This window comes from Triplophysa dalaica, chromosome 4, assembly GCF_015846415.1.
Source record: "Triplophysa dalaica isolate WHDGS20190420 chromosome 4, ASM1584641v1, whole genome shotgun sequence".
Classification (NCBI taxonomy): Eukaryota; Metazoa; Chordata; class Actinopteri; order Cypriniformes; family Nemacheilidae; genus Triplophysa; species Triplophysa dalaica.
The window spans coordinates 15,350,470-15,378,462 of NC_079545.1; the positions used below are offsets into that span (position 1 = coordinate 15,350,470).

General features: G+C 37.6%; 1 protein-coding gene across 4 annotated transcripts; it reads right to left on the reverse strand.

The window, feature by feature from the left end:
* Positions 1–7,137: 7,137 nt before the first annotated feature.
* Positions 7,138–26,827, reverse strand: ypel1 (yippee-like 1). 4 transcript variants are annotated; one of them, XM_056745651.1, is made up of 7 exons: positions 26,457–26,827; positions 25,922–26,187; positions 24,471–24,790; positions 22,121–22,408; positions 13,336–13,379; positions 12,858–12,966; positions 7,138–10,357 (listed from the first exon to the last, which is right to left on the reverse strand). In XM_056745651.1, exons 4-7 carry the CDS (start codon positions 22,235–22,237, stop codon positions 10,268–10,270), a joined length of 360 nt encoding a protein of 119 aa, XP_056601629.1. In that variant the 5' UTR covers positions 22,238–22,408; positions 24,471–24,790; positions 25,922–26,187; positions 26,457–26,827; the 3' UTR covers positions 7,138–10,267. The 4 variants fall into 4 exon arrangements, with proteins under 4 accessions (XP_056601629.1, XP_056601631.1, XP_056601632.1 ...); XM_056745653.1 differs by having other exon boundaries at positions 26,406–26,827; XM_056745654.1 differs by lacking the exons at positions 25,922–26,187; positions 26,457–26,827 and adding an exon at positions 25,478–25,896.
* Positions 26,828–27,993: the final 1,166 nt, after the last annotated feature.

Genomic DNA, 27,993 nt, shown 5'->3' on the forward strand with positions numbered 1-27,993 from the left:
ATGTTGCGGTCTGCTGCAATATATTAACAAAATGCTTCCCTCTGTGAAAAGTATTTTTTGTGGTTAAAGAAAGCTTTTTTTGTTGTTTTTGAAAGTAGCATGAAATGTAATTTTCATGATCTAATGCTACTTACTCTTTAAGAATCAGTATTAGGTTGTGTTGCCATATTTGTATTGTAATTGTAATGTAAGTAAATGACATTCTTTATATTTAAGTGAACTGTTCTTTTAAGGAAAAGTATTTTGTTTAGTTATCATATTTGTAATGTAATTGTGTTGTGAGTAAATGACATTTTTGTATATTTAAGTGAACTGTTCCTTTAAGAATAAGTCATTTGTTTAGTTGCCAGGGCAGTAACAGGGTCTTGTTAATTGTTTTAAAGCATGCTTGAGTGTCAGGTTATGAGTCATGGCATCGTGCAGCTTGTTGCCGCGTCTTCCTATGATGTCATTACCTGCCCAGAATAGCACTATACTAAAAGCTTATGGGAGCCAAACACTCTGGATACTTCATCTGTTAAAGCATTCAGAAGAGAGAAAGAGTGAGAAAAAAATCATACGTCAGCATGTACTGAGAGAGAGAGAGAAAAATACAGAGCTACTGTTTACAATGGAAACAGCAGGTTTGGAAATTCCCTGTTATTGGGTTGAAACGGCGGATGAGATGATGGTCAATGGAAGGGTTGTCTAGTTAAACAGTAACGCTCTCAACATTAAATCTGACCCACATTACTGCTTATTCTGGCCAAGAACCGCTCCCGTCTGACTGCTGTATAAAGTGACAGTCAGTGTTTCTGTGATATGTAGGGCTTTGACTCCTATTCCCTCTCTCTATTAAAGATCTAAAGACCCAAACAAGAACGTAAAATAAATTAAATTATTTGTCCCTCTTTGTGTAGTGTCAAATGTTTCTAAACTCAATCGGTCTTTGTCAGGTGACGTCACACTGGAATCAAAGTGCATTATGGCTTGCCGTCTCAGTGCATAGATGTTCTATCTTCTTCATTCAATATCGCTTCATTTCAGAGAGAAAAGGGTTCATAGTTGTGAAATATGTTGTAAGACAGAAGATAGAAACTATTTTTTTAGGTTTCCCACTTGGATTACGAACAGCGTGTAATAACACATTCTGCTATGCATTTGAACACATTCTGTTATGCACCTCTACAGATGATCCAGAATGAAGCAGCAAGAGTGGTCTTCAATGAACTGAAGAGAGCACACGTTACTCCTCTCTTCATTAAGTTACATTGGCTCTCTGAAGTCGCTCGGATCAAATTCAAGACTCTTCTCCTGCCTACAAGACCACCACTGGTTTGGCACCCCCTTATCTTCATTCACTTATGTACCCGGCAGATCCTCACGCTCCGCAAATGAACAACGTCTTGTGGTGCCATCCCAAAAAGGTAAAAAATCACTCTCACAAACCTTCTCTGGATCGGTTCCACATTTGTGGAATAATCTGCCTGCTGCTACAAGATCAGCAGAGTCTGTCGCCATCTTTAAGAATCAGCTGAAAACACATCTCTACCGTCTGCACCTCGCTGCTCATTTCTGATTTTTATATCTTTTCTAGAATATCTCAAACAAACAAAAAATCAGGCTTACTTAAACTAAGATAACTTGGCTCTGTACACTGTAGTAGGCTTTGTGAGACATATTTTTAATTCTCTTATGCCTTTTGTTGTCCTTTGATCCAATTGGTTACATTGTTTACTCAACTTGTAAATCGCTTTGGATAAAAGTAAATCGCTTTGGATAAAAGCGTCTGCAAAATGACTACATGTAAATGTAAAACAGATTTTTAACCCAGTGTTGCTTTAATAATAAAGTATGTACAATGGAATTTTCATAAATGTGGATTTGATTGTTATCAGTACTTGACAGCCAAATGAATAACAGAAATGTTGAACAAACAGGGTAAGTTAAGGTTTATTGGTAACATTAGAGACTCACATAATGTATATTGCTTACAATTGTATGCAAATCAACGGTAGACTAATACAGTACATGTAATTAAGTAAATAAGAAATGTGTGTTTTTATACTGTAAATATATATACCTAGCCCTCTCACCCAATGACTATAACTACACTAATCATTTTATAAAGCACTTTGATTTGCCCTTGTGTATAAAATGTGCTATATAAATAAACTTTCTTTGCCTAAGTGGAGCTTTATGTCCGTTACTGATCTAGCTATAGCCCCATCCTTCTAGTCCGTCAAGAGTCACTCTTGTCTCTCAGTCCATAAAACCTTTGAAAAATCTGTCTTGAGATATTTCTTGGTCCAGTCTTGACATTTCAACTTATGTTTCTTGTTCAATGGTTATCGGGTTTCAGCCTTCCTTACCTTGGCCATGTCTCTGAGGACTGAACACCTTGTACTTCTGGGCACTCCAGGTAGGTCGCAGTTCTGGAATAAGACAGCACTGGAGGATAATGGGTTCCTGGTAGCTTCACGTTTGATTCGTCTCAAATCTTTGGCAGTCAATTTGCGTCTTTTCTTCTCAACGTGTTTCTTGCGACCCTGTTGACTATTTGCTACAAAACGTTTGATGGTTCTGTGATCTCGCCCCAATATCTTAACAATTTCAAGAGTGCCTCCTCCCTGTGAAGACTTTTAAAAAAAAATGTAAATCTCTTTTTTGGCCCATTTTGCCTGAGGAAAAGAAGCTGGTTGATAATTATATTATCTTGATGTAGGGTGTTGATCTCCTAAGGCCACTATATTCCTCATTACAGGGAGGGAGTATATATATCACATGGTATGCAAAAATCCAATAAGCATTCAAGTTATAGCTTGGAGTTGGAAATATGTATAAAATGATGATATGGTCAAAATACTCTCTTGCCTAAAAATTCTGCACACAGTGCAGGTATTGGTTCTTTGTGAAGGTGTACCTGAAGTTTAGCTTGAGGCCAGAGAACGTTTGTTTATGTTGCTGCTGAAACCCTCTATAAGCTAATACAATTTTATTTAAGAATTTAATTCTGTCTCTGTATATTTATAGCGCTCATATTTTCATCTTCATTTCATCTTCAGGGTAAGATCTGTTTTTATTATAAGTGCTTGCTTTAAATATGTTCACTATACAAAGCTTCTATTACATGGCGTTCTGAAATTCTTGATTCTGATTGGTCAGTTACCACAGCTCATCCACTGAATCGCTCCACTATCTCTCTTCTTATGCATTTGTTAGACGGGCAAATAAATGATCTCAGATGGATATTTTGTTAATATTTGAGACTGTGGAGGGAAGGTCTCATGAGGACATCCACAAGTGATGTTTGAAGAAAGGCACCATTGAAAGGAGAAAAGTCTTTCAGATGGAATACATTTGGAAGCATGTCATTACGAGTTCCCCTGGGTCTAGAAAGGGCAATTTCTTTTACATTAATGGTACATGACATTTAATGATTTACTAGAAAAGTGTGTTTTACCCCCGGCGAATGTGATGCTTTATGCACTTATTATTACTTATAATGTCTTTGGCTGAGAAAATGGATTTGATGTCATTGTCTTGGATTCTAGGCGAACGAAAGCTGTTACATGAAAAATTACTTGACAAAGTTTTAATTTACTTCAGGAAATGATTCAAGGCCTGTAACGCAGGTATGAGGGTGTTTAAAGGCTCTTTTGAAGCAGATGGTGTGACATACAGGAGACATGTGAGACCTGTACATGGTTCTTTTTCTTGTCTTTTTAGGAGGCAGCTTGATGTAATTTGATGTAATGTTATGGTTTGTGCGCTGCTCTTGTAAGTGTACATGTACAATGTCAATGCTTTATTGATGAGCGGACAACGGCTCATTGATCGTCTTTACTCTGACCTTCAGCTCGGCCTGCTGACTGTGTATAAAAGACACACACACATAAGCTTCAATACACCCATCCACATACACAAACCTAACAAAATGTTATGAGTCGAGTTCTCATGTATCAACTTTGTTTCAGACATTTACATTTATGCATTTGGCAGAAGCTTTTATCCCTAACCCTTACATTGCATTATACTATACATTTGTTTCTAAGTAGGTGGAATCCCTAGGATCGTACCCATGATCTTAGTGTTGCTAACGCCATGCTCTTAACACTGAGCTACCAGGATAATTTATTCAATAATTTATTCAATTTCGACTTCATTTTAAACGTTATATTTGAGTTGAATATAAATGAGCACACCCTTACAAAAAATAATGCTTAACATTTTATGATGTAATAAGTATGCTTGTAAATGCCCTATTTTAATACTACTTGGGACTCCATAATTTTTTTCTTTTAAGTTTATATAAAGGTAAGCAAACTTGGAAGAACACTACTGGTGTCTACTTTCTTATTTTAAGTTTAAAGGAAAAAAGAACTATCGAAAAAAAAAGTTTTTTCTCCAATAATTGCTTTCTAAATCATATGAGATTTCACATATGACCCCAAACAAAAGGCTGTATGTTTCTGCTTTTCTGTTACCAAATGTATGAAAATACTGAAAGTATCACAACAGATTGCGATACTTACTTATGACAAAAAAACACTATTTCCTCTTTAATTTTCAACATCCTAAATAGGGTAACGTACAATAGCCAATCGACAATAAGTGCTCTCTAAGATTTTTAAAAAATATATATATATATTTAGAATAAGTCTTTAGTAAGTTTTACTATAAGGACACAAAAACACACTATTATTTAACACTATTATTCTGCTTTTAGTGAATCTACTTTCAAATTAAAGTGTGAGAAAGGGACAGTTGTGACAGCCGATCACTAAAAAGTAATGCACTCAACAGGTCATGTTAACATATATATGTTGAAATATATCTTAAACTTATCCTAATAATGTATTCAATTTTAACTCCATTTTTTGTCAGTTTAATATAATTTAAACTCAAGTGACTTCTATGATTAAACTCGGAAAATTGAAGTAAGCTTTTGTAAAACAAATTTAATAACTTAGCAACAGCATTTGTGCATGATTCTAATATTGAACTTTTATCATAATGGCCATTTAATTCGGCTAAACTGTTGCTTGCTGTGAGCAAAGACATTAGAAAGGTGAAGAAGCACTCTTAAACTTGTCTCTTTACAGTAAGTTGGCATAAGATAGGCTATATAGAAAAAGTAACAATACATTTGTAAAAAATATTTTTTATAGAAAAAACTTGTGTATGTTTAAGCTTTAAAATTGCAAACCCTTCCAAAAAAACAACATTATTTTGGATTTTCAGGGTTGCCATGGAAACACCTCACTGTCTAGCAAGACAGTAAAAACTAATGGTTCCCTTCCTCAATGATAAGCCGCTGTAGCAGGCAGACTCGAACAAATAAAATCATGATGATAAAGAGCTTCTATAATTTTACAGGCATTTTTCTCACTATGGGTGATATTGTTGAAACCTTCTTCTTTTCAGCTTCCATATGCATGTGAGTGCATGTTCATACGTGTGTGTTTGCACATGGGCCTGGTAATAAATCATTCAACGCTGAAATTGGAAACAGTGAGCTCAAACCACACCTGGCATACATACCGTAGACACATGCACAGGCACACATAGATACAAAGTACACAACCTCATATCATTGTAACACAAGCAGACCCACTAACGTTCAAGACAAAAGAGTTTCATTAACCAGAATGCATATAGATGCCAGAATGGCCAGAAACACTAGGATAAGTAAACACGTTTTTTATTTTATTTATAGTAAAACCATGACCACAAATTTGCTATGGTCTCACTACAGTAACCATCACTTAACCATGGTATTTGTAGTAAAACTATTGTGATACTAATGGTAATCAATCTACCAAAGAACAGTTTTTGTACTTTTACTATAATAAAAAAACATGGCAATTTTTCCCCAGGGGAAAGTCAGTGTTTTGAATGAGTTCCCGTCCGTCTCATCACCAGTCTTCATTAATCACTGGAAAGCCTGTTAGCCAGTAACTAAAAACACTTAAACGGCCCAAAGACGCATGGCAATAAAGCAGCAGTCGCTAGGAAACCACAGAATATTCTTAGCACAAAAAAGGAGAGAGACATTGACGTTGAGCGTAAACGGTGAATAAGTGAGAGAGAGAAAATCACATCTTATCTGCTTTAACCAGGCAGCAATCGCTGGTCTTTGTTCTTCAGTCTGGAGTCCGCCCAAGCGTTGATAAAACAAAGGCGACTTATAGACCTCATAGGCCTGGGGTTTTCATTGGAACATAGTTTATCAAAACGCTTTTTTGGTGTGCTACTCCGTTGACCTCAAAATGAAGACTCTACCAGTATTAACTCATTTCATTTCAAACCAATAAAGAAAGTCTTCCATATTTGAAACAACATAATGGTGTATTGTCATTTTTTGGTCAGGTAACCTTTCACTGGTATGTCAGTTTTAACAGTTGAGTTGGGTTGAAGGGTAAAACCAGTATATTGATTCAGGATCATGATGCTGTAACTGATCCATTGTAAACCGCTGGCACATGAACACCGTATCAACACCTCTGTGTTAAATGTTACAATTTGATGTTAGGCTGACTTTGACCTTTCACAACAGATGTCTCTTGAAGATAAAAGCATTAGGAAACACAAAGAGAGAGGAAAGTGCTGCATTCATGCGATAAGGTCGGTATATTTTTATGTTTCACATGCATCAAAACTTTGCACGGGAGCATGCACCGAGACATTAATACTTCTGCGGTTTTGCATGAGGTTCTCTCGCCACGGGCTCGAGTCTGTTCATTATATGAGGATGTGTTTGCTTTGGAGGTGAAATGTAGATTTTTCTATTCCGAGGAAACAAAAAGGAGTTTAGCAAATATATGCAAAGATCTGCTGCCTCAAGGGTCTAAAGTAACTATTTCTAAATGAATCTAGGCGGAACAACAAAAATAAATGTTCTGTGGGCCAAACTTAACTTCCGGTAGACCTCGCCAAAGAATCAATAACTTAAGTAGTTTTACATGTATTTGATATAATTAATATTAATATATAATAATATTTTATTTTATATTAATGTAAATAAATATAACAAATTGTTATAACCAAACACAGGCCAGAAGTTAACTTCGGGCCAGCGCGTTGACACAGTCTATAGACAAAGTTCTTTACATGTAAGATAGAAAGTATAAAGGATTAAAATGACAAGAGGGGGAGTAAATGATCACATCATTTTTATTTTTGGGTGAACTATCACTTTAAACTAAAATTTATTTCAAAACTAAACCCATAACACTTAACACAAAAGATGTGACATAACCGACAGCCTAATATCCAACAGTCATTAGACAGAAACAATCCATCAAAATCAAAATACCATTGAAGCTTTATTGTGATCGTTTCCTATACAGTGAGAACAGACAAATGTGACTTTTCTTTATTAGGACAAAAAGCAAGCGATTTAATCAAATGCAAAGAAAAAAAGCATTTTTGCTTAAAAAAAGAAACCAGGCACATCTTAAAATAGCCATTATAAATACATCATGCTTTAGACCATATTTTAACAGTCTTAATAAAAACAACTTTCAAAACATACAATCGTTTCTTTTGCATAACTCTTCAAATGAATGACAAATCTGGTAGATTTAAGGTTTAAAACCAGTGTCACCAATCTTAACTGCAATAAAGGCCAGTAAAAAAAATCCTTAACAGCCAATATAAAAAAGGAATCCCTCAATGTTGCCGTTAAAGATCAAAACACATCATTTAAAAAAAAAATCCACTAGGTAGTCGGAGAGGCCACGAACTTGCTTTTTGGTTTGATTATATTTCCTGTAAAACTGATACTTTTCATTAAAGACAAAGCTTTCGGCTCAGCTGTGTCCGTTTTAGGTGCACATTAAAAGTGACACTGGCCTCCGTCTCGATCCGGAAAGTCTTTGTAAAATGCTCTGGGTCTACGTATATATTGTAATTTAGGCAGGTGAATCCAGCTCACCGCTGAGCACGATCCTACAACACGTCGGCTATTAAACTCTTACCGGGACGAAAATCAATGTTTAAAAAAGATAACACAAAGCTCACTATCGTCAAGCTAAGAGAGCGCATGTCTAACACAAAAAAAAGTGTTGAAAGGAAACGGCACGCAGGAACTAGTGAACGACAGCAAAAACGTCTACAAATAAACAATGAGCACACGCATGCATCCACACAAACACACTCTTCTCATTCACACACACACACAAGTAAAGCCAGAGGTACAGTGAACAAAAGTGCTTCAAGTCGGGGAAGTAGAGAAACTAACCCAGTAGAAATATGTATAAAACCTTAAATATGTCACTTTATATACAAAACTGCGGGACAATGTATTGTAACTCTGTCTCTTCTTTCAAGTAAGATATTTCTACAACTAATTTGTCTGCATTGTCTTTGACTTATTCAAGGGTCATGTGACCTGACTGACCTTTATTGGAGAATGAACGCCACACGTTATATTATCCACCCGCCCCAAACACAACAAAACCTCAATACGATTCAATATATATATATATATTCAATAAAAATCTACATTAAATGACCCTCTTTACCTCTACAGGAAGCAAGCTCCCTCCCCTCCCCCTCTAAAAACCCTGCCCCTCTTCGCAAAATACAACCACCCATTCGTAACGTCTCTAACTTTAAGTATGAAAAATACTGGATTACATTTCGCCCAGCGGATAGAATTTGGAGTGGATAGAGGTTCAGTGAGGTTATTTCTTCTTAGGTCATGTTGTTTTGAGATCGATCTGAAGCTCCGACAGCTTCCAGCAGATGTGCCTGGTTCTCAAAATAATGCACCATACAACAGAGGACAGGTTTTTTTTTGTAGAGGCACAAGATTCATGTCGCTTAGAGGCAACGTTGCGGATAGATAGCTACACGAAAAAATGAAGAGCAGATCTGCTAGCGTGATCTCAGGCAGTCCGGTAAAGTGCAGTTATAAAGTGAAAGCGTCTGGATTGCATGCATCTCTGTTAGCAGCAAAAGAATAGCATCTCTTATGAAAACGTGTCCGAATTGAAAATCTGAGGCCGATTTGTCATTTCTTTCTTTTTCGTTATGAAAACCAGAGGGAGATGATCAAGCCAGCAATCACCCAATCCCACGATTAAACATTCAGCCAGCGATGAAAATGGCCATACATGGACATACGTTTGCCTCTAAACCCATGAACAAGGCCTCTGCAAAGTGCAAACAACATAACTGTATTCAAGTATGCCATGAACATAATGCGAATAAAACAACAGAGCTAACATGGTGGTTGAACATAAATTACACATATCAATGAACATATGATTGCACTAACAATAAGAGAGTCCGTAAAATCTCGTCATTTGGCGTGAAGGGGATGAAAACGTAACGCAAACCTTGCTCCAAAGGACGCTGGTTTGACTTTTTCCAGTACATCCAAACGGCGATTCTTTTGTCTATTATAGTACGGTCGCAAAAATGGAACCTGCCACAAATGCCAACTCAATGCTAAAAGACGCAGGTTTCTGTAAATCTCACCAAAAGCACCAGAGACAACTAAAGCTCCCGCAGGGGTCAGACGCTACCGCTGTACCAGAGTGTCCCATGAATTGCACAGTGAAGTCATCCGAGGAAGAAAACGTTTTGGAAAGAGACAGAAAACACAGGGATGTCGTAAATACAAACTGCCATGCCACTGCGACGCCCCAAAGCCCTCCCTCTCCCTTCCTCCCACCCAATAGGATCCGAGATGCTGCTACATAGCCTAACCCCCTAAAAAGTCTGTAACGTCAATCGTGTCTGTTGCTACCCCATCGTAAAAGACGAGTCAGAACAGACGAAAAATGCTAACCGTTAACATGTGATTTTGGATAACACGAACGCTCAAACTCACGCCTCACCATTCCCGCTTATTCACAAAGAGTAAGTTAAAGTAAGTAACAAGTGAGACGGGGTCGTCTGGATACCGTCGACAGCTTATGAAGTAGCAGTTACACGAGGGCCGATCACACCAAAACCAGTTAAGGGGGCAGAAACTGAGAGTTCAACAGAAAACAAGTTTTGAATCCCAAATTGTTGACTTGTACATCTCAGGAAAAGGTCCCAGAGAGTCTCATTGTGACCGCAGATGTCTCTGTCCGCTCTGCCTTCGAGTTTTACCATGACCCGGTACGGATGTCTGGATGTTTCAAGGTAGACAGTGCGGTGTGTGCGCAGTCGGTCTGTTTGCGTGTCTGTGCGTTTCTCGTTTGTGTGCATGTACATGTGCGGTGTCACTCGGAAAAGTCCACGACAGAGTAGCCCGAAGGTCACTGAGCAGAGAGGAAGCAGGTGACAGTCACTCCCAACCGTTGTCTTTGATCATGTGAGCAAGCTCGATGATGAACTTGCCTTCTTTGTATTTCTGGCTGCTCTCAAAAGCGTGTTCCTGCAACAGACAACAACAAAAATAAGTTTTTTTTTCTCACATCCGGGACACGTGATCAATGGAAACTAGAATGCAAAATGGCTCAACAGTCCATCATAACCATCACCATCTTCTTCAAAAAAGGTTTGCAGAAATGATCTGACATTATAAAAATATGCGCCATACGGTCAGTTAAACTAATGTGTTGTTAGACCCTCTCCTCTTACACCAGTCTGTGACTGTCTGTGTTTCATCACTCTGATTGCTATGACTCGCTCAGCCTGAAATAAGAGCCGCCCTTAAACACTGTTCCTGGATCGGCGGTGTTACTCATTGTTTTTGGTGACTGAATCACAGACAAAATGTTCTCAAAACAATGTATCAGATGAAACATCTAAAGTCTAACATGCTTAGACACAAAATGTTGAGAGAGAGAGAGAGAGAGAGAGAGTCCTCCTACTATGGGAGTCAATGAGGTCCAAGAACTGTTTGTTTACAAGCATTCGTCCAAATAACTATTCCCTGTGTTCATCAGAACAAAGACATCTATACAGATTTGATACAACAAGAGAGTGAGTCATTCATGACAGAATTTTCATTTTTGAGTGAGCTGCCTCTTTAAATAAAAAATTAAGAACGAAAGAAAGATAGAGACAGAAAGACATTAACATAACAGCAGTATGTCAACACATACCACCGGTGCATTTATAATTGATAGATTCTTTTATTATTTATTTACTCAGTGCATTATTAATTCATATACAATTACTATTATTACTTTAATGAGTGATTTATTACTTTATCTATTTATCTGTGTATTTATTTAGTCTAAGAGCTTGACGACATCGTAAATACTAATATAGTACATAGTACTACCATATATATAAAAGTGGCCATCAAATCAAACAGGAAAAAAAATGACCCAGTGTTGCAGTGATTCTTATATACGATTTATCCGTGCACACCATGATTTTTTAAAATCCTCCTTTCAACAACAACTCTTCACCACATGACACAACCAACAAAAAAAGATGTAGGACTATACGGACGGTCCAATGGCCAGGCATATTAGCCCTCCCATCCAGGCCAATCAAAAAGGGAAGAGCAAAATAAAGCCCCGCCCTACATTTTTCTCTTTTCGGAAGACGTTTCACTCAGATATACGATACGATACAGAAAAGAAGTTAAAATAAACTTCCGTTTAAGCATTATATTGTGTTTGCCAATGACTGATTACTGAATGGTATTTTAATAAAAGATCTATTATTTTGTGTCTGTTCTGTTAAAAGTGTACAACACTCACAGCATAAACACAAAGTACATTAAATAAAAAGATAATGCTGCGGTCCATTTGAAACCTCTCCATATTTCATCATTTTTATTTTTTTCATTAATCATTATTATTAGTCAGTCACTCCTAAAGGAGTCATATGACATGGCTAAAACGACTATTATCATTTGTTTCAGATGTAATGCAGTGAATATACACAATTCAAGGTTAAAAATGCTGTATTTTCCACATACTGTGCATGTTTGTATCTCCTCTTTGCTCTGCCTCTCTGAAACTCGCAGATTATATTCAAAGCTCATCGCTCTGAAAAGCGAGGTGTGCTATGATTGGCCAGTTAACCAGTGCGTAGTGATTGGTCGAATACTGCAAAAGTGTGAAGGAAAGTAACGCCTCTTACCATATTTGTAACATCAGTTCCAAAGCAATTGTACAGACGGTACACCCACCTTACTTGTGTATACATTTGGGTGGTCTAAGTCAAATCATACCACTAACTGACGTAGATTTGAAGGCATTTCAGGCAGGTCTGTGTCAGCATTCGCTTTTAGATAGAATGCATCTTTTGTTCTGACACTTAAATTTTTGCACTTTTACATGTCTAAAACATGCATGGGCCAAATTTAACACACTAAAGAGAGAAAGACATCTATTCGCGCCATATGACCCCTTTAATGTTTGTCACTGGGTTTTCGAATATCTAACTAATAAAGCATTAAAAAGCGTTTTTTCAATTTCGACAACACAGTACTAATTCATCAAAAAATACAGTGTATGTTTTTCATTTCTTGAAAAACAGCAAATTTGGACATCCAACTCGGATGGAAGGACAGTGATGATATATAGTGGTAAATGTGCACTGGACTGCGGTCAGATGTGGAATACACAAATACTGACAGTCCACTGATGCTCAGCTGAGTAACATGATAATGCACAAAAATAAACCAACCGCTGTCAAAGCAACTACAACTAACACTCGGGTAACATCACATCACCTGCTTTAAAACACAAGAGAGTACATAATTCTTCTCTACTCTTTATAAAAAAATAATCTAATTTAGCTCTGTATACTGTGTTAGGTTATATCAGACCGGTCTTTTTTTTGATTGCAGTTATGCTTTGTTGTCCTTATGCTGTCCCAATAGCTTCCATTGCCTAGCCCACCTGTAAGTCGCTTTGGAATAAAAGTGTCTGCTAAATGACTAAATGTACATAAGAGAGGGTGAAACTTACATATTTCCAGCCCAGAGTGGTTTTACAGTTTTCACAGTAGATGTCTGCCACAGCGTGTAAACCTGTTAGGAGGACTCTCTCCTCGGCTGGACCGCATCCCACATTTACACTGAGAAGAAAAGAGACCAATCAGTTGTCACCATTATGATTCATCTGACCAATCTGTTTTCTGAAAGCCAATGTGGGTAACCTGCGCTGGTTGACCACTAAACAGCAACCCTACAACAACCACAAAGTAAAAGTGACCAACGTCACATCACCACTGTTTGAGGACGTGTACATGAAAGTGTTCGCCTATTGTCAGAAATCATTTTGAGGTGGTTTTTAGCATCACAAAGGCAAAAGAGACTAACTTGGGCAACATTGTATACCATTTGATTTAAGCAGAAGTTTAATGTAAAGGCATTACAGACATACACACGATTCACAACTGAAACTTAAGTGAATGTGATGCGCTGATTGAAGGGTTACCACTTACACTGAATTAAAGAGGTAGGCTCGTCCCTGGCTCCCTTGGAATGACTAGAAGGAAAACAAAATATTACATTAATATCTCCCACGCCCAACACACAAACACTGGACAAACTCGCACATGGCCTTCTGCAAAAAACTCAATATGATGCATTGAAAGTTCACGCGTGTGTGGGTGTTTACCGTAACGACTCGTGTTTGTGTGCGTGTGTGTGTTAATGGAAAGTCTGTCTAAAATACACTCCAGCAAGCTTTGGTCTCCTGCCAACATATGTATTTCATAAATGGATCCGAGCGTGTGCGAGTAGGAAACAGTGTTTCTTTTTAGAAAAGTGTGTGTGTACACTTAATAAGCTCCACACACACTTAACAGAGTCGCTGAAGGTAAAAAACAGAGGTGCTTTTCTGTTCAACATAATAAAAACAGAGATAAATCTGAGCTGCACACTGACTGGAGGGGGAACACAGAGTCCTCTCTGTGGCTTTTCCATTCCATGTTTAGGTTTGATGTGTCAATTTTTTTCATTGCAGTTCTCCGATCTCCCTTAAAGGGACAGTTCACCCAAAAATAAAAATTCTGTCATCATTTATACACATATATGTCTTCAGTAGAACACAAAGATATTTTGAGAAATGTCATGTAAGGTGCCAATGGTGTTCATTGTTGTTTGGTTATCATCATTCCTTAAAGGCCACATTCCCCGCGATCACATTTTATTTAAGCTTTAGTGAGTGTGTAATGTTGCTGTTAGAGCATAAATAATACCTGCAAAATGATAAAGCTCAAAGTTCAGTGCCAAGTGAGATATTGTCTTCAACAGAATCAGCTTTCAAGAACTACACAGAACAGCTGGAATCAGACTACAGCCCTCTACTTCCCGGGTACGGGCACATGATGTCCAAGTGTTTAATAACCTCCGTCCAAAGGAATACATTAAAGTGGCGAGGCCTTCCCTTAGAGAAGAGGAAGAGCCGCTGGAGTAGTACTTGGTTATCAGAGATCGTAAACATTTGAATGAGCTACACGCCAAATTTCACTTTAATCACAGTCCTACAGCTGGTAACAAGAATTCAGCTACACACATTCTTAGAAAACCAACAGTGAAATAACAGCTTTCATGACTTTAACATCGACTGTGAACATCTGATATTGTGTGTGTGCGCGCACATAGCCTACCTCTAAAACATTTCTATGAAACGTCCTTTGAAGTCCTGCTTGCAAATGTCTCCTGGTCAATCTGCTTGTTCTATTATCAAACTTTGGTCCAATATTAAAAAGCAAAACTAACGCCTCTGTTATTAGTGTTAATTAATATAATTGGTCTGACGCCATTCAGTCCGGTGTCATTTCCCTCGCCATAGAAGGAAACAAATTGCAATCTCTAACAAAGACTGACGTTTGCACATGCACTAGTAGACCTCAGTTAAACTGTGATGGATCTGCATGTTTTTCATGTTACTTGACGCAATTATTAGTTTTTATTCTATGCCAAAGCTTATGAATACATGTGCACAGAGAGGGGGATCGACCAATCACAACAGCCTGAGAAGCGGAAGCTGGCTGATATGCTATGGGTGAGACAGACCTGATCAACTTTATCAATCACATTGTTTGCGAAGGAGGGATTTTACATAGACCGGAAGAAATCTAATCGTTTTGTGAGAAGAGGGACATAGGGGGACATTAGACTGAAAATATGTGAAATATAAAGCGTTTTTTTTTATTAGAAACATGAATATCATTGTTAAACACCCAAAAAACATAATCAAAGACCCTTACAGCAAAAGATTGTCTCCTTTAAATTATATTCTTTTGTGTTCTGCAGAAGCAATAAGTCACACAGGTTCGGAATAAAATGAGGATTTGAAAATGATTAAATCCTTTTCATTATTTTGTGGACAGGTAAGGTATACATCCGCAGAAAAATAAGAGACCATTTCAGAGACCGTTAGTCTGATTTAAAAACTAATTATAGGTTGTGTTTAAGTAAAACTATTGTATACGTTTTATTCTGTGAAATACTAACAAAACTTTTTACTCAAATTTCAAAACAAAAATATCGCTTCTACTTGTACTTATTTGCAGAAAATGAAGACACGGGTGGAAAAAAAAGAAAAAAAGTTCTGTATTTTTTCAGACCTCAAATACTGCAAAGAGAACAAGTTCATATTCACTTTTAAACAAAAAAACTGAAATATTTGTATTTAGGAAAAGTTCAAACTATTTTTTATGATAACCTGGATTTTCATCACAGTTTTCACAGTGTCTTGTCATGCTGTCAGTCTTTTACATTGTTGTTAGATGACTTCATGTCACTCCTGAGGTTTGATTTTGTTTAAATTCAACAGACACTGGACTGGAATGGCCAAAATACATCTAGAAGAGCTGATATAAAATGAAAAGTTGGAGTGGTCTCTTCATTTTTTCTGTGGCTATATGTCGATTTTGTAATACCATTAAGAGATGCTAGTGGTTCAGAAATAAAACACTGCAGCTTTAAATATTAACAGCCTGTTGTTTATTGACGTGTCATTTTATCTCCGTCGGCATCTCCGGCTCTTTAATTGCTTCCTATTTTATATCTCATCTAATGAGGGTTTTATCGCATTAACCCGATTAGGGTTATTAACACAGATATTAACACAGATCGGAGTTTAGGTCATGGACAAGCAAACATATTACTTTTGCAAGGTTCCCAAACATCAACAACGATTGTCAAGGACAGTCAACAAGCTTGAATACTTCACATGTCCCCTTAAAATGTCTACAACAACAACAAAAAGTTGCTGCAATATTGAGAAGTTGTGGGTGGTTATCTATGTGGTAGCAAACTGGTCCATGAGAAAAAAAATCTGTTTTAATTTCTAATGTCCAAATAAGTCTCAAGAGATTCATAAAACATTGTCCTGCAGGTCCAAAGTCTGCTTTCTTATTAAAGTTTTAGCACAAGTCTCCATTCACAACCAATCGGGACAAGCTGCGGTAGACTGTGCGAAACAACAGAGGACAATGAAAAGCCGCTCTGTTTTTAGCGAAAGCATATTAACCGAGTACTCCAAAGCTTACAATCACAAGTGCATTTTCCAACTGTGCACATTAGCACGTATTTATATGTGTTTTAAACAAATGTAATGCGTGTCTGTTTTCGATCACCATGGATTATGACAGCATTCTGGTCATCAGAGCAAGACAAGAGTGAATCGGCTTTACTTTTCCACTGCGATGACCCGAGGATAGAAGTACAAGCCTTAAAGAGCGTTAAAGCCCACCGCGTCCATCTGTACTCGGAGAGCAGTATTTAACCAGCCGGGGCCTGAATGCAAACTGGTCATTTTATAGGCATACTGACACAATGAAAAGCCCCCCGCTGCCTCGTTTTACATTGTGCCACAAGTCAAATCTGGCTGTGGTTACAATAGTGTTGTGTGCACAATGCACACGGGGAGTGGTTTAGGAAACAGAGAATGCACAAGAGGCAGATCAATGAGATTTAATTACACATGTGTCTCTGTTATCATGCCATAATGACAAAAGCTGCATGCCGATGCGCTGGGAAACGCTCGGTTAATATGACACAACAAAAGACACACCAACAACTGCGTAGATGTTTCTGTGAAGTTTTAATTGAACACAAATACATTTTAACAGGAAGTGGACATGCTCTTTGGTTTCAGAGTTTCTCTTGCTCCTCATTCATAGTGTTGGTTTAATCTTTTGACCTCTTTTTTGCAACAAAATATTTACTGCTCTGATTCTCCAAATGATTGGTTTCTTTAAGGTTCTTAACATGAGCTGAGGAGATCATGGTAAATGTTGCATGGTCTCCAGCTTCTTGAACAAAATCATGAGGCCACACTCAAGCTTTAGGATCTACCAGCTGGCTCATATTTCCCAAGGGGTACAGTTTTCTCCTAAGAAATTAAAGACCCCCTAAATTTTTCCTTATGCCGATGCTTTAACTTACAGACGATTTCAAATGTTCTGAACTGATAGTTTGGACTTTGGGAAGTTATGTCAAAACTTTACGGTTATATCTTCCCTTCTCACACAGATCATGACTGACAATTAAACAAACATATAAACCTGATACAAAACTATGAATTTAAGTGAATGTGAACACTGGAATGGTTGTCATAAACTGTAAGTATATTTAGATAAAGCCATTACCATTCAAGCACCGTTCACCTCTGTTATGAGCTTGAATTTAAAGTCTCTGTGAACCGGAAGTTGCGATCGTTTTTACTTCTATATTCTGACACATTGTGGTTTGCGTTTTTCACTGCAAATTGATTGGATGTGTAAAAACAGCTGGTTGTAATGATTTTGAAATGAAACTGGTAGCAGACTGACAGTTGAAGGGGAAGAATTAACGGATGCTCCGGCCAAGCCTTCTAATTTACGTCATTACAGATGGATAGTCATTTCAGGGTGGAAGTGCATTTTCAGATTTTAATTTAAGAATATGAGGGTACATAAATTCTAAAAAGAAAATGACCCACATTGATAAGCTATTTACTTTAAACACTGCAATATTTCATGAAGAAATAAGAATTGTCATTTTTTAATTTCACTGGACTTTAACAAGTTCCTGATTTAATCTTTAAAAACAAGTCAGGAGGAAGTTTGTGGTATTGACTCATAATCACACCATTAACCAGTATTATCAAAGTAGAGGATTCTCTCATGACCCTGAACATCATACGGCAAACGTCTTCAAAACGTCTACACTCCTCCCTCATCCAACTTGAACAAGCGTAAAACTTTCCACCTGGTTTAAAAACAGAACCACCCATTAGTTCCTTCATCATCGTCTGTCTTCGTTTATCTACTCGCAAAGCTGACCAACTGACTGTCTTTCCTCCTCACTTTTGCCGGTCTGAATCGTTCTGTTCACGTAACTGGAGATTGCTGCTTTTGAAATAGAACAAGCGGCTCATTTACTGCTCTCATCGAATAAGCTGCCTTGCTGTCCACAGTTGACAGAGGTTGGATGTGACGATTCAAAATGTTCAACACACTCTTATGGGTGTGGGTACTTACATTTTATCTCTAGATGTCAAATGACATCAAACCGACATTTCCCAAGAAATCGTACCAAACAGCTCAACTAAGAGGAAATATATAACAAAAAGGAGCTATAACGCATAAAGATCTGGATGTGGGGAGTTATACAGCCCAATGTCAGATTTCTGAAGCAGATGGTGCAGAACGATGACTTACTGCAGTAAAACCTTAGCTTAGCCTTTTCACAATACTGTCCGCATACCGTCGGTGACGTTTGATGCCGATCCAAGAATTCAGCGTGATGGTCCTGCTTTTCTTTGGCTAGCGGCAGGAGTGCTAATCCTCAGATTCTTGGCAGGTTTTTGACAGCATAATGCAAGTATGAGTACTTTGATACCTTCCCTCAGTCTTTATAAAAGACTGCTGCATTAGTAAGCCCTTTCAATGGAGGATTCATCCCAATTAATACATCAACAAGTAGACACGCAAAGATGCACTTAGGCCATAGAAACCTACCTAGGATCAATGAATTGACCTGTTTTTCTAATCAACGAAACCACAACTATTCCCCTCTTTCAGAAATAAACAAAGCCTTCTGTTCTAAAAAAAAGTGGGTCACCTTTAACAAAACTATAATGAAGGCAACAACTAAATGTCATGATATGTAAAGAACATCTGTTGAGCCTTTATGGTTTGATGCTTAGATAATAACTCAATAAACAATGTGTCTTTCATAATACACGAGCCGGCATTGATCGGATCCATTTGTTAATGAAATGAAAATGTGTGCCATGAAAAGAGTCCTTAGTTTGCAGTACCTACAGGATAAAAGTGCTGGACCCACACTATCACCCTTCCCAAATGACATAATTAGTTCAACAGGCCATTCTTGGCACTGAGATGGGATGAAAAAAAGAGGATGTGGTGTTTTTCAAGTGCTAAGAGCATTAATGCTGATATTTGGTCTGTGGACACAGTTACTGAGGTTGATACGATTCTCAAACATTTCTTAAGAAGTTCTCAAATATTTGCTTAAAAACATCTTCAAGAATAAATTACATATGCATATTGTTAATGATTAGGGTTATTCATCTATACAATAAACTTTATTTATGTAACAAGCACATCGCATGATTATGTATATTAGCATGTGATGTGTTAAACGGCATTTAAGATTGCACGTTAGCTGAAATGTTAGCAAGCATTAGAAAATTATATTTATTATATTACTTTCTGTGTTTTACACCATAATATTTGTGCCCCTGCTAGTTTCGAGTCGCTTTATCCCAGAAAAAAATGTAAAAAACACTTAAGCTAGACCTTATCATTATTATATCGATATAAAAATTTCCCTAATGGCAAATAAAAGTCTAAATTATGATTCTGGCTCAATACAATACACATCACATGTGAAACAATCAAATACATTTTATTTTTAAAAACATTCATTTAAAGATGATATTCATGACAGCTTTTGTTTCATGAATTTGGATTCTTCTTCGTTTTTTTCCTAAAATCAATCTTTAGGAAAAAAGTGTAAGGAACTGTCTTAAGATGTTTTTTCAGGAATACAAACATTCCTAACATTTCCTTAAATTCAAATTTCTTTCTTAGGAATGTTTTGTGAATCCGGCCCCAGATCACCTAAAATCAAATGGGTTTGATGCCCAAGAAGCATTTCTAATAAAATGTGTTGCTTGAAGCGGCTGTCAAGTGCGTAAACATTCACCCTCATCTTGTTGCAAAGCCGTATGACTAGCTTTCTTCCATGGAACCCATCAAGAGATAATAGGCCAAACATTAGTGAAAGACAGCTTAAATCATCACTGTATTTGTATAAAGAAAGATGAAATGAAAGTAAACGCCGTAAAGGCTGTCAACTCCTAACATTCTGTCTTTTGTGTGCCTTGGAAGATAAAGTGTCATCAGGGTCTAAACAAATTGTGTGTATAAGCTTATGACCACCTTTTCATTTTAAGGTGACCGATCCCTTTAATTTTACCTTCATGTCCAAAAGAGGAAGTTAACGCAGTTAGAGTAAACCTAGCAGGCCAGGTCAATGAATCAGTGCAGGAGAGATGTGATATTTTAGCTGCTCTCCACAGATCTTATTTTAGTCTTTGTGTATTTATATTCACGCAGCAATGCTTTTTGATCATTATGTGTCAGCGAGCCATAGCCTGGCTCTAATGCTATTTGCAAAATTTAACAGGAGAATGTAGAGCTCACACAACAGGCTGTGTTCTTGTATTTTTTGTTTGTTTGGGTGGAGTGCCTTTCAGCCTTGAACTATGAGATTGACCTGTAATCTTCCTACAAGAAGGGTTGCCCCACTGTATATCAACTAGATACTGAGAAATACTGAAAGGCTCCTAATACACAATAGAAATACAAGTTAACCGACATTCCATTCCAATCCATAAAATGTCACTGGATCACCTAGCATTAGCAACTACACTAATGCTGTGTTCACTTCAAACGCAAAGCGTCTCATTCTTCGCGCTTTATGACTCGCAGGAATAGTTTCTTATTTTCATGTGAGTGACGCAAAAAACATTGCACGACAGGCAGTGTCTACACGCGCTCGGATGTGTCAAACAGGTATTAATGAGCTCTTTGAGTGAATTTCTCGCACGAGTTGAAATTTTTCAACCTGTGTGGAACAGGCTATTGATATCCGTTCACGGCCCGATTCCATAAATATTGGAAGGCTGATAACCAAACAACATTGGCTTCTATTGTAAGGACACAAAACCACTGAGACTTTTCTCAAAATATCTTCCTGTGTGTCATACAGGTTTTTAATGACATAAGGATGAACAAATGATGATTTTTTCCCCGTTTTTTTTTTTTTAATGATGATGACCTGTACTGAACCGCCAGATCCTGTCTGAGCCACGAAAGGGTGTGAATGATCCAGACAGGTGCTGTGCACACTGGGAAATGGATCATCTCTTGCAATGGAGTTAACAGCTTAGCCATCTGGGAGACAGGCACGTGCCGGTGTGAATATATCCTACTCTGTCCACCCAACGACATGCAAAGCGCCTGCTGTGGCTTCACTGTATACCATAAACAAAACCTCACACGTCTCAGTTAAGCTGGTAAAGCTATTATGGGTGCTGGCAGGGGACACAAAACGGGTTTAACCGGGGACGTGACTGATAGCATGTTGTGGGGTGACAGGTCGATATTTGAAAAACGTTATGCGGCTTGCGAAAACCTTTTTCAAGCAAAAACACAATGAAGCTATTTAAAGGGATTGTTCACCCAAAAATGAGAATTTTTGAATGACTTCATTTCTTCTGCAGAACACAAAAGAAGATATTTGAAGAATGTTTGTAACCAAACAACTTTGGATCATTTTGACTTCTGTATAGACACAACCACTTTTCTCGAAATATCTTCTTTTGTGTTCTACAGAAGAAAGGGTCATACAGGTTTAGAATGACATGAGGGTCAATAAATGATTTTTATTTTTGTGTAAACTATCACTTTTGAGTTGACAGCTCAGCTCCTGCTGAAAAATAGAGTTTGTGGCACTACTACTTTTATATAGTTAAACTCCAAGACCCCATGTCCAAAATAGCCCCCCCCCCACCCTTATAGAGTACACCATTTCAGGGGACAGACATTTTTAGTGGTGTGTATTAACTGTGACACTCACATGTTTTCATTCACTCCTTCAAGTCAACTTTATCAGTGAAGTAATAAAGGAAACAGTGAATGAGGGTGTGAGGGCGGTTTTAGACCCCTCCACATTTAGTCCATTAGACCCTCCACTGACCTTTGAGATGAGCTCATCGTGATTGGCGAGGTGCGCCCGGCAGTGGATGCAGCTGTATGTTCTGTGACAGTTGGGCAGGTAAGCCTGGAAAGTCTTTGACTTTGTCATCTTTACCATCTCACAGTCGTGGGGCTCCTCGCTGGGTTCCTCCGGGCTGGCGCTGGACGAGTTGCAGCTCCGCTGAACTTGCTGACAGAAGAAACACTGGAAGATGCAAGCAAAAGCCGTCGTTGTTGTGGAGTGGGTGTGTGGCACGCTCCACACAGACACCACGGGAGAAAATACCACCTGGAAAGAGATGGAGAGCCAGAGGACTGAGAAAGAGATATTATTGATGGGACTAAACGTAGCCTGTGTTTTGTGCAACAAAAGATGCACTTATGAAAAATCTGTGGGGGAATGACAATCAAATAAAACTATTATTTCTTCTTCATTTGTGACAGGTTATCAGCCTGCGAGGCATTGTGTGCCTGATGAAACATGAATAACAATGATTTCCCTCTAGTAAATACTGCATATTTAAGTTTGCTTTTAGCCAACAACCGTTGTTTAGCAATCTAAAAAATGAGAACCAGATGCCCTGTTCATCAAGATTCTCTTTATTGCCATTATGGGACATTCATTCATTCATGCAAAGTAACATTTGTAACATCTTCTTTAACTACATCAAACTTTCTGTTCTTTTTTTTAAAACAACACTGAAGAACCTAATAATTCCTGTTAGGTTTCACATGTCCCATTAATGACACTAACAAAGGAAATATACTTCTTATGCAATACCAAGACACGTATATAATCATTCAGTTACACTGTATATTTATCAGAAATCCATTGTATCGCCATGTGATTCTGTTACATCACAGTACATTTAGCAGGGGGGGGGGGGGGTTCAGGAACACATAATGCAATGACAAACAAGTATGTGGAAGAAAAAACAACAATCACCTATAGTGTTAAAGGAAAAAAGTTTACATACGTAGCTATTAAACATGTTAAGGAAATGTAGTGTATTGTGATACTTTCACACTAGCAGATTATTGTTGTTTTTTTCAATCTCACGCTTTAAAACGGCAGGTCGGCGTTTATCATTACACACACACACAAATACGAAAATAACAGGAAACTCTATATTATGCACTAATGAGGGTTCAAGCAACACTGCGAAATAAAAACACACACACTTCCGCCATAGAACAGGAAGCTGCTAACCATGCGCACCAACAAAGCGCGCTCTGCAGCAGGGGCGCGCACGACGCGCAAAAGGAGCGAGCGGGACGCGCAATGTGGCACGGTGGAAAGAAGAACTTGTTTCCCTGTAAACATCGCCCTTTTAAACGTATTTGTTTTTGTCGCATGTGTTTATTGCGTGAATTAATGTACAATGAAAAAGATTGCCTATATTTAATCGCATCAAGGCGAAATGTATTGTGAACGCAAAACAATACGTTTATAAAATAGGACATCTATTAAAAACGGAAACATATCCATAGTAAGCATCAGGTTACAAGAGTCTAAAGTTGTCGATAAAGAAATGAACTCAAAAGTTTTTTAATCAAACTGTAAAAAAATAATTTGTTAGTCTGTCATGTAGGTAGTTAAAATGGGAACAAAAGCAGTGCGTAATCCAAAATAAATATTGCTTTAAAAAATGATCAACAACAAAGGAGGTTCATAATCGCGTGTTAACATGAAAGGATAAAGACAATGATTAAGTGACGACTAGGATTAGTGTTAAGGAAAAAGCAATGACTATAATAAATATTTCATTAAAATCCCCAAATAGCCACATTAAAGTAACTAGTCATTTATATAACAGCAACTATCGGGTCAGATGTCGAATGCAACTTTTCCGCATAAGGCATCAATTTGTCCTTTTTGTTGTACTTCCCTACAAAGTGACAAACAACAAAGCAAGACGTTAACCAATGCAATTGAGCAGCTCATGTAGGACAACAAAGGGTCACCATTGACAAAAGGTGCAAATTGATTGTTGTCAGCGAGATCTTTTAATGCAAACAACAAAGAAACTGCGACCAACGTGGATACAAAACAAAGACTCCGCACGCGCTTTGTTACACAAAACCAGGAAGCGCATGGAGAGCGATACAGAAACTGAAAAAAACTGTTTTGCTTTCTGCAAACACGAATGACAACATGAAAGTCTGCTTCTGTTAACTGACAAATACAATGTTTTGTTTTTATTGCACACGTTTAACAGCTCAAACAACAATCTCAAGACATACAAAAATACATGATATTTCTCTCGTACAAACAAGCGTTGTAAAGCAATGATATTTGTTTTCATATACTGAACATATGAGTGTCTAATCAATAAAAGATCCCAACTTACCACCTGAACTGGATCTCAATGCTTAGTTTGGCATAGCTTTTATGTAAGGAAACAGTTTCTTTTTTCCTCAAGGTATGCTTTGTGATTTGTTTTTTGGTTTCTGCCGTCTTGTCTCGATGTGGATACCGCGTGAGACCTCAAACTGAGCCTATCTGACAGTTTTTTGTGTCGGTTAAGCTCCACATTTCTCTCGTCTTTGTTGCACTCTTTGTGTTTGTGATAGACTTGGTGCTTTGTGACGCTGACGTCAGCGGGGAAGGCGGGGCGTCGCCTGACAGGCTTGCGAACTATCAAATGGGCAAGCTGAGAGGGCGTGGTCACTGTCAAAGCAAAAACAATCCCGGATGTGTAAATAAATACAAGGTAACCTCAAGATTATCATAATTCAATATTTTCAACAGGTCCCCTAAAAGAGACTTCTCTGTTGTAAACGTACATTTTTTTATTCTGAGCTGGGAGCGTTGAGAGGAAACATCGTTTTAGTAAAATTAAACAATTTAATAATCATTTAATAGTTTCGTCATTAATGCATTGCAGTCAAATCTTATTTCCTTCTCAGTAGACTGTGAACTTACTGGGCATGTCACTGATTAGTTTTAGTACACAATACACAAACAAAGACCTATATATATTTAAAACATGTATCATCATGTAATATTATATGTTATGTAATATTATATTACCACAAACAGGGCGCAAAGCTGAATAAAGGCTTATAGGGTGTAGGGATTCATCCCTGACAACACTTAAGAAATGGCCTCATCTTTATGCGTCAGCGAGCATCTGCTACGCCTTATAAATAAGTGAAGAGCTCGCTTAAAATAAACGGTCACAGAAAAAACACAACCCAACATTTTGGTTAGTGTTCTCCAACTATAGCGTCAGATGCAATGCGTCGACGTGGAGAGTTACGTTATAATGAAACTTCCGTGATGAGCATTGACACAAATGTAGTTGTGATCAAACGAATTGATAACGTGTAAACAAATAATGCATTAGGTACTTACGGAGGTAGTCGCAGTAATCCAACGAGATATCGATTATCAATAGTTTCAAAATAGGTAAATAAAGGAAGCGATGTCCAAATAAGCCTGTCGCGTCGCCGCCACTGTGCTGATGATGTCATATGTTTTTATTCTGCGTCCCATTTCATAACACTTTCCCCGCGCCATGGCAAACATATTGTAAAGCTCTTTACACTAACCCTAGTTAATTATTACCCGGAACACACAATATAATACAAAAATGTACTTATTTTTTACGATTAATTGCGTCGTGTTTTACAGGCTAAGGCATAATTTAAAAGCACAGCACTCCAATGTGACCTTCGCTGAAGCACTCAGATAAACACCAAATAAGCAAAGCACACAGTTATTGGCGTTTGCGTGGGGAAATATTTTAAAATCTCAAAAGAAAACACGACAAATGTCGCTATGTACAGAACGCAATACCTTTTGGGTGGACGTGGATGAACTGTTCTCCCCACTGCAGGGTTTCTCATTCAGGAGCGCTGCTAGGATGCCCGCATGTGTCACGACCGTCCAAGATGCCGTTGTTGTCTTTGTTTAGACTTCGCTATTCAAATTTCTTCAGCTCTGCGGGTTTGTTGAATGAGGTCTCGTCAACGGGGGTCGCGCCACGCTCGCGAACATTTGAATATCTCTGCTTTTCATTCACAACTACTTTGCAGGCCACGCAAGCAGACGGTCTTACTTTTCTGGAGTCGGGAATGTAAAACGCATCGACACAAACTTAATTAATCAGAGCAAACGTAACGTTTTTATGCAATTTTCAAACGCAACATCAAACAATACAACGGATTTGCACAGCTAAAACAATAAATACAAAACAAATGATACAAATACGAAATTCAAAATTGTAGTATCTGTAATCTAAAAAAAAATGTAAATGCAAGAAGTAGTTTTTATCAGTTACCACAGGAAAGTTCAACAACTAAAAAGCAACAAAGTAGTTTGTTTTGATTACCATCCTCATCAACGTTTTCATCGATATTGAAGAAAATATGGGTTTGTTATGAGGACATTCTCTTCCACAGACGTGACAACCAATCAGATTTAGGCTTCACGGGTCTAACCAATCAGTGGGCAAGAGAGATCTGTGCGCCAGACAAACGCAGAACCCGCGCGCACTGCATTTCTCGCTTGTTTTTGATAATGCGCGCTGCCGACCGCGACACGTGCCAAAGTCAGGGCGGCAGCGCGCACCAGTTCTAATCGACAGAACACGTGGTCAATGTAAACAGCGTAAAGCCCGGATGCTCTTGCCAAATTTTTATTCTAAAGTACACAACAATGTCATCCGTAAATGCTGAAATGTGAATTAGGTAGAAAGTTAAAATCGGGCTCATTACCGGCAAGTTGAAATGTAAGTCAGACATTTTAAGAGAGAGAGAACAAAACGACCATCTCAGCTAAACTACTATGTTGCATACTTCCCCCAGCAGGTATTGTCTGACCTTATTAAACACTTTCTTTAGAAAAAATATTTTCATATAAATAAATTAAAGCGAATGTTCGCTTACAGTCTGTTATACGTTGTCTCCATCTAGTGCCCTGACACTGCAATTGCTTTATATGCAGTCCTAGTTCAGAGAGCAGAGTCAGTTTCTAATGGTTTACCTAAACAAATTTGAACATGCTATGATACGCATAAAACCTTCGTCTAGTCAACAAAGAATTCAGTCCAGTAAACAAAACAAAAAAATCTAATAGAAAATCTTTGTTACTTTATTTCCTTTGTTGGGAGAACATTTTAAAGAGATTTGTACAGTGTATGTTCTGTACATACAGTATGTGAATGTAAAGATGATTGACAGTATACACATTTAAGATTGTCTTTTAAATAAACAACACAAGCACTTCCTGTTTAAGTTTTATAACACACACATAAGAACAAAATGAGACCTACAGAACATTTACTGAAGACCTGAGTTGAAATGTGAGAAAACGTTAAGTTCATATGTGAAATGAAAAAAACTTAAATTCTTCTGGAACATGCCTGTTTTTTACATTTTGCAAAATGCATTTAAGTAAATGAAAGATTTTAAGAGAAAGTTATCGCTATCTTTCTGGTGTGTTGGTTTTACAGACACCATTTAAAAAAAAAAAACTACACTGAGATGTATCATGTGATAATTGGTAAAGCTACATTTTTTATAAATGTCGGCTTATAGTTTTTTAATGCTTTTCTTTTTACCAAAATAACAGTTTGACATTTTGCTGTTTTACAAATTATTTTGTGCTCTATAGTTGTTTCACTCTTATTGATTTTCCTGAAAAAGAGCAATTTAATGTTGGGTGACTACACGTCAAGGTCAATTTATTATGTTTTAATAAAAAAAGACATCCACTTAGACATTTTCAGCAAATGTGTGAAAAACATATTTGTAAACAATATAAAAATAAAAGTCGGTATTTGAAGTATTTACAGATCATTTATGAATGTGTGGTTTTTTCTCATATTTGTTTTTTCAGTGCGAGAACATACAGTCATCTTTCTATAT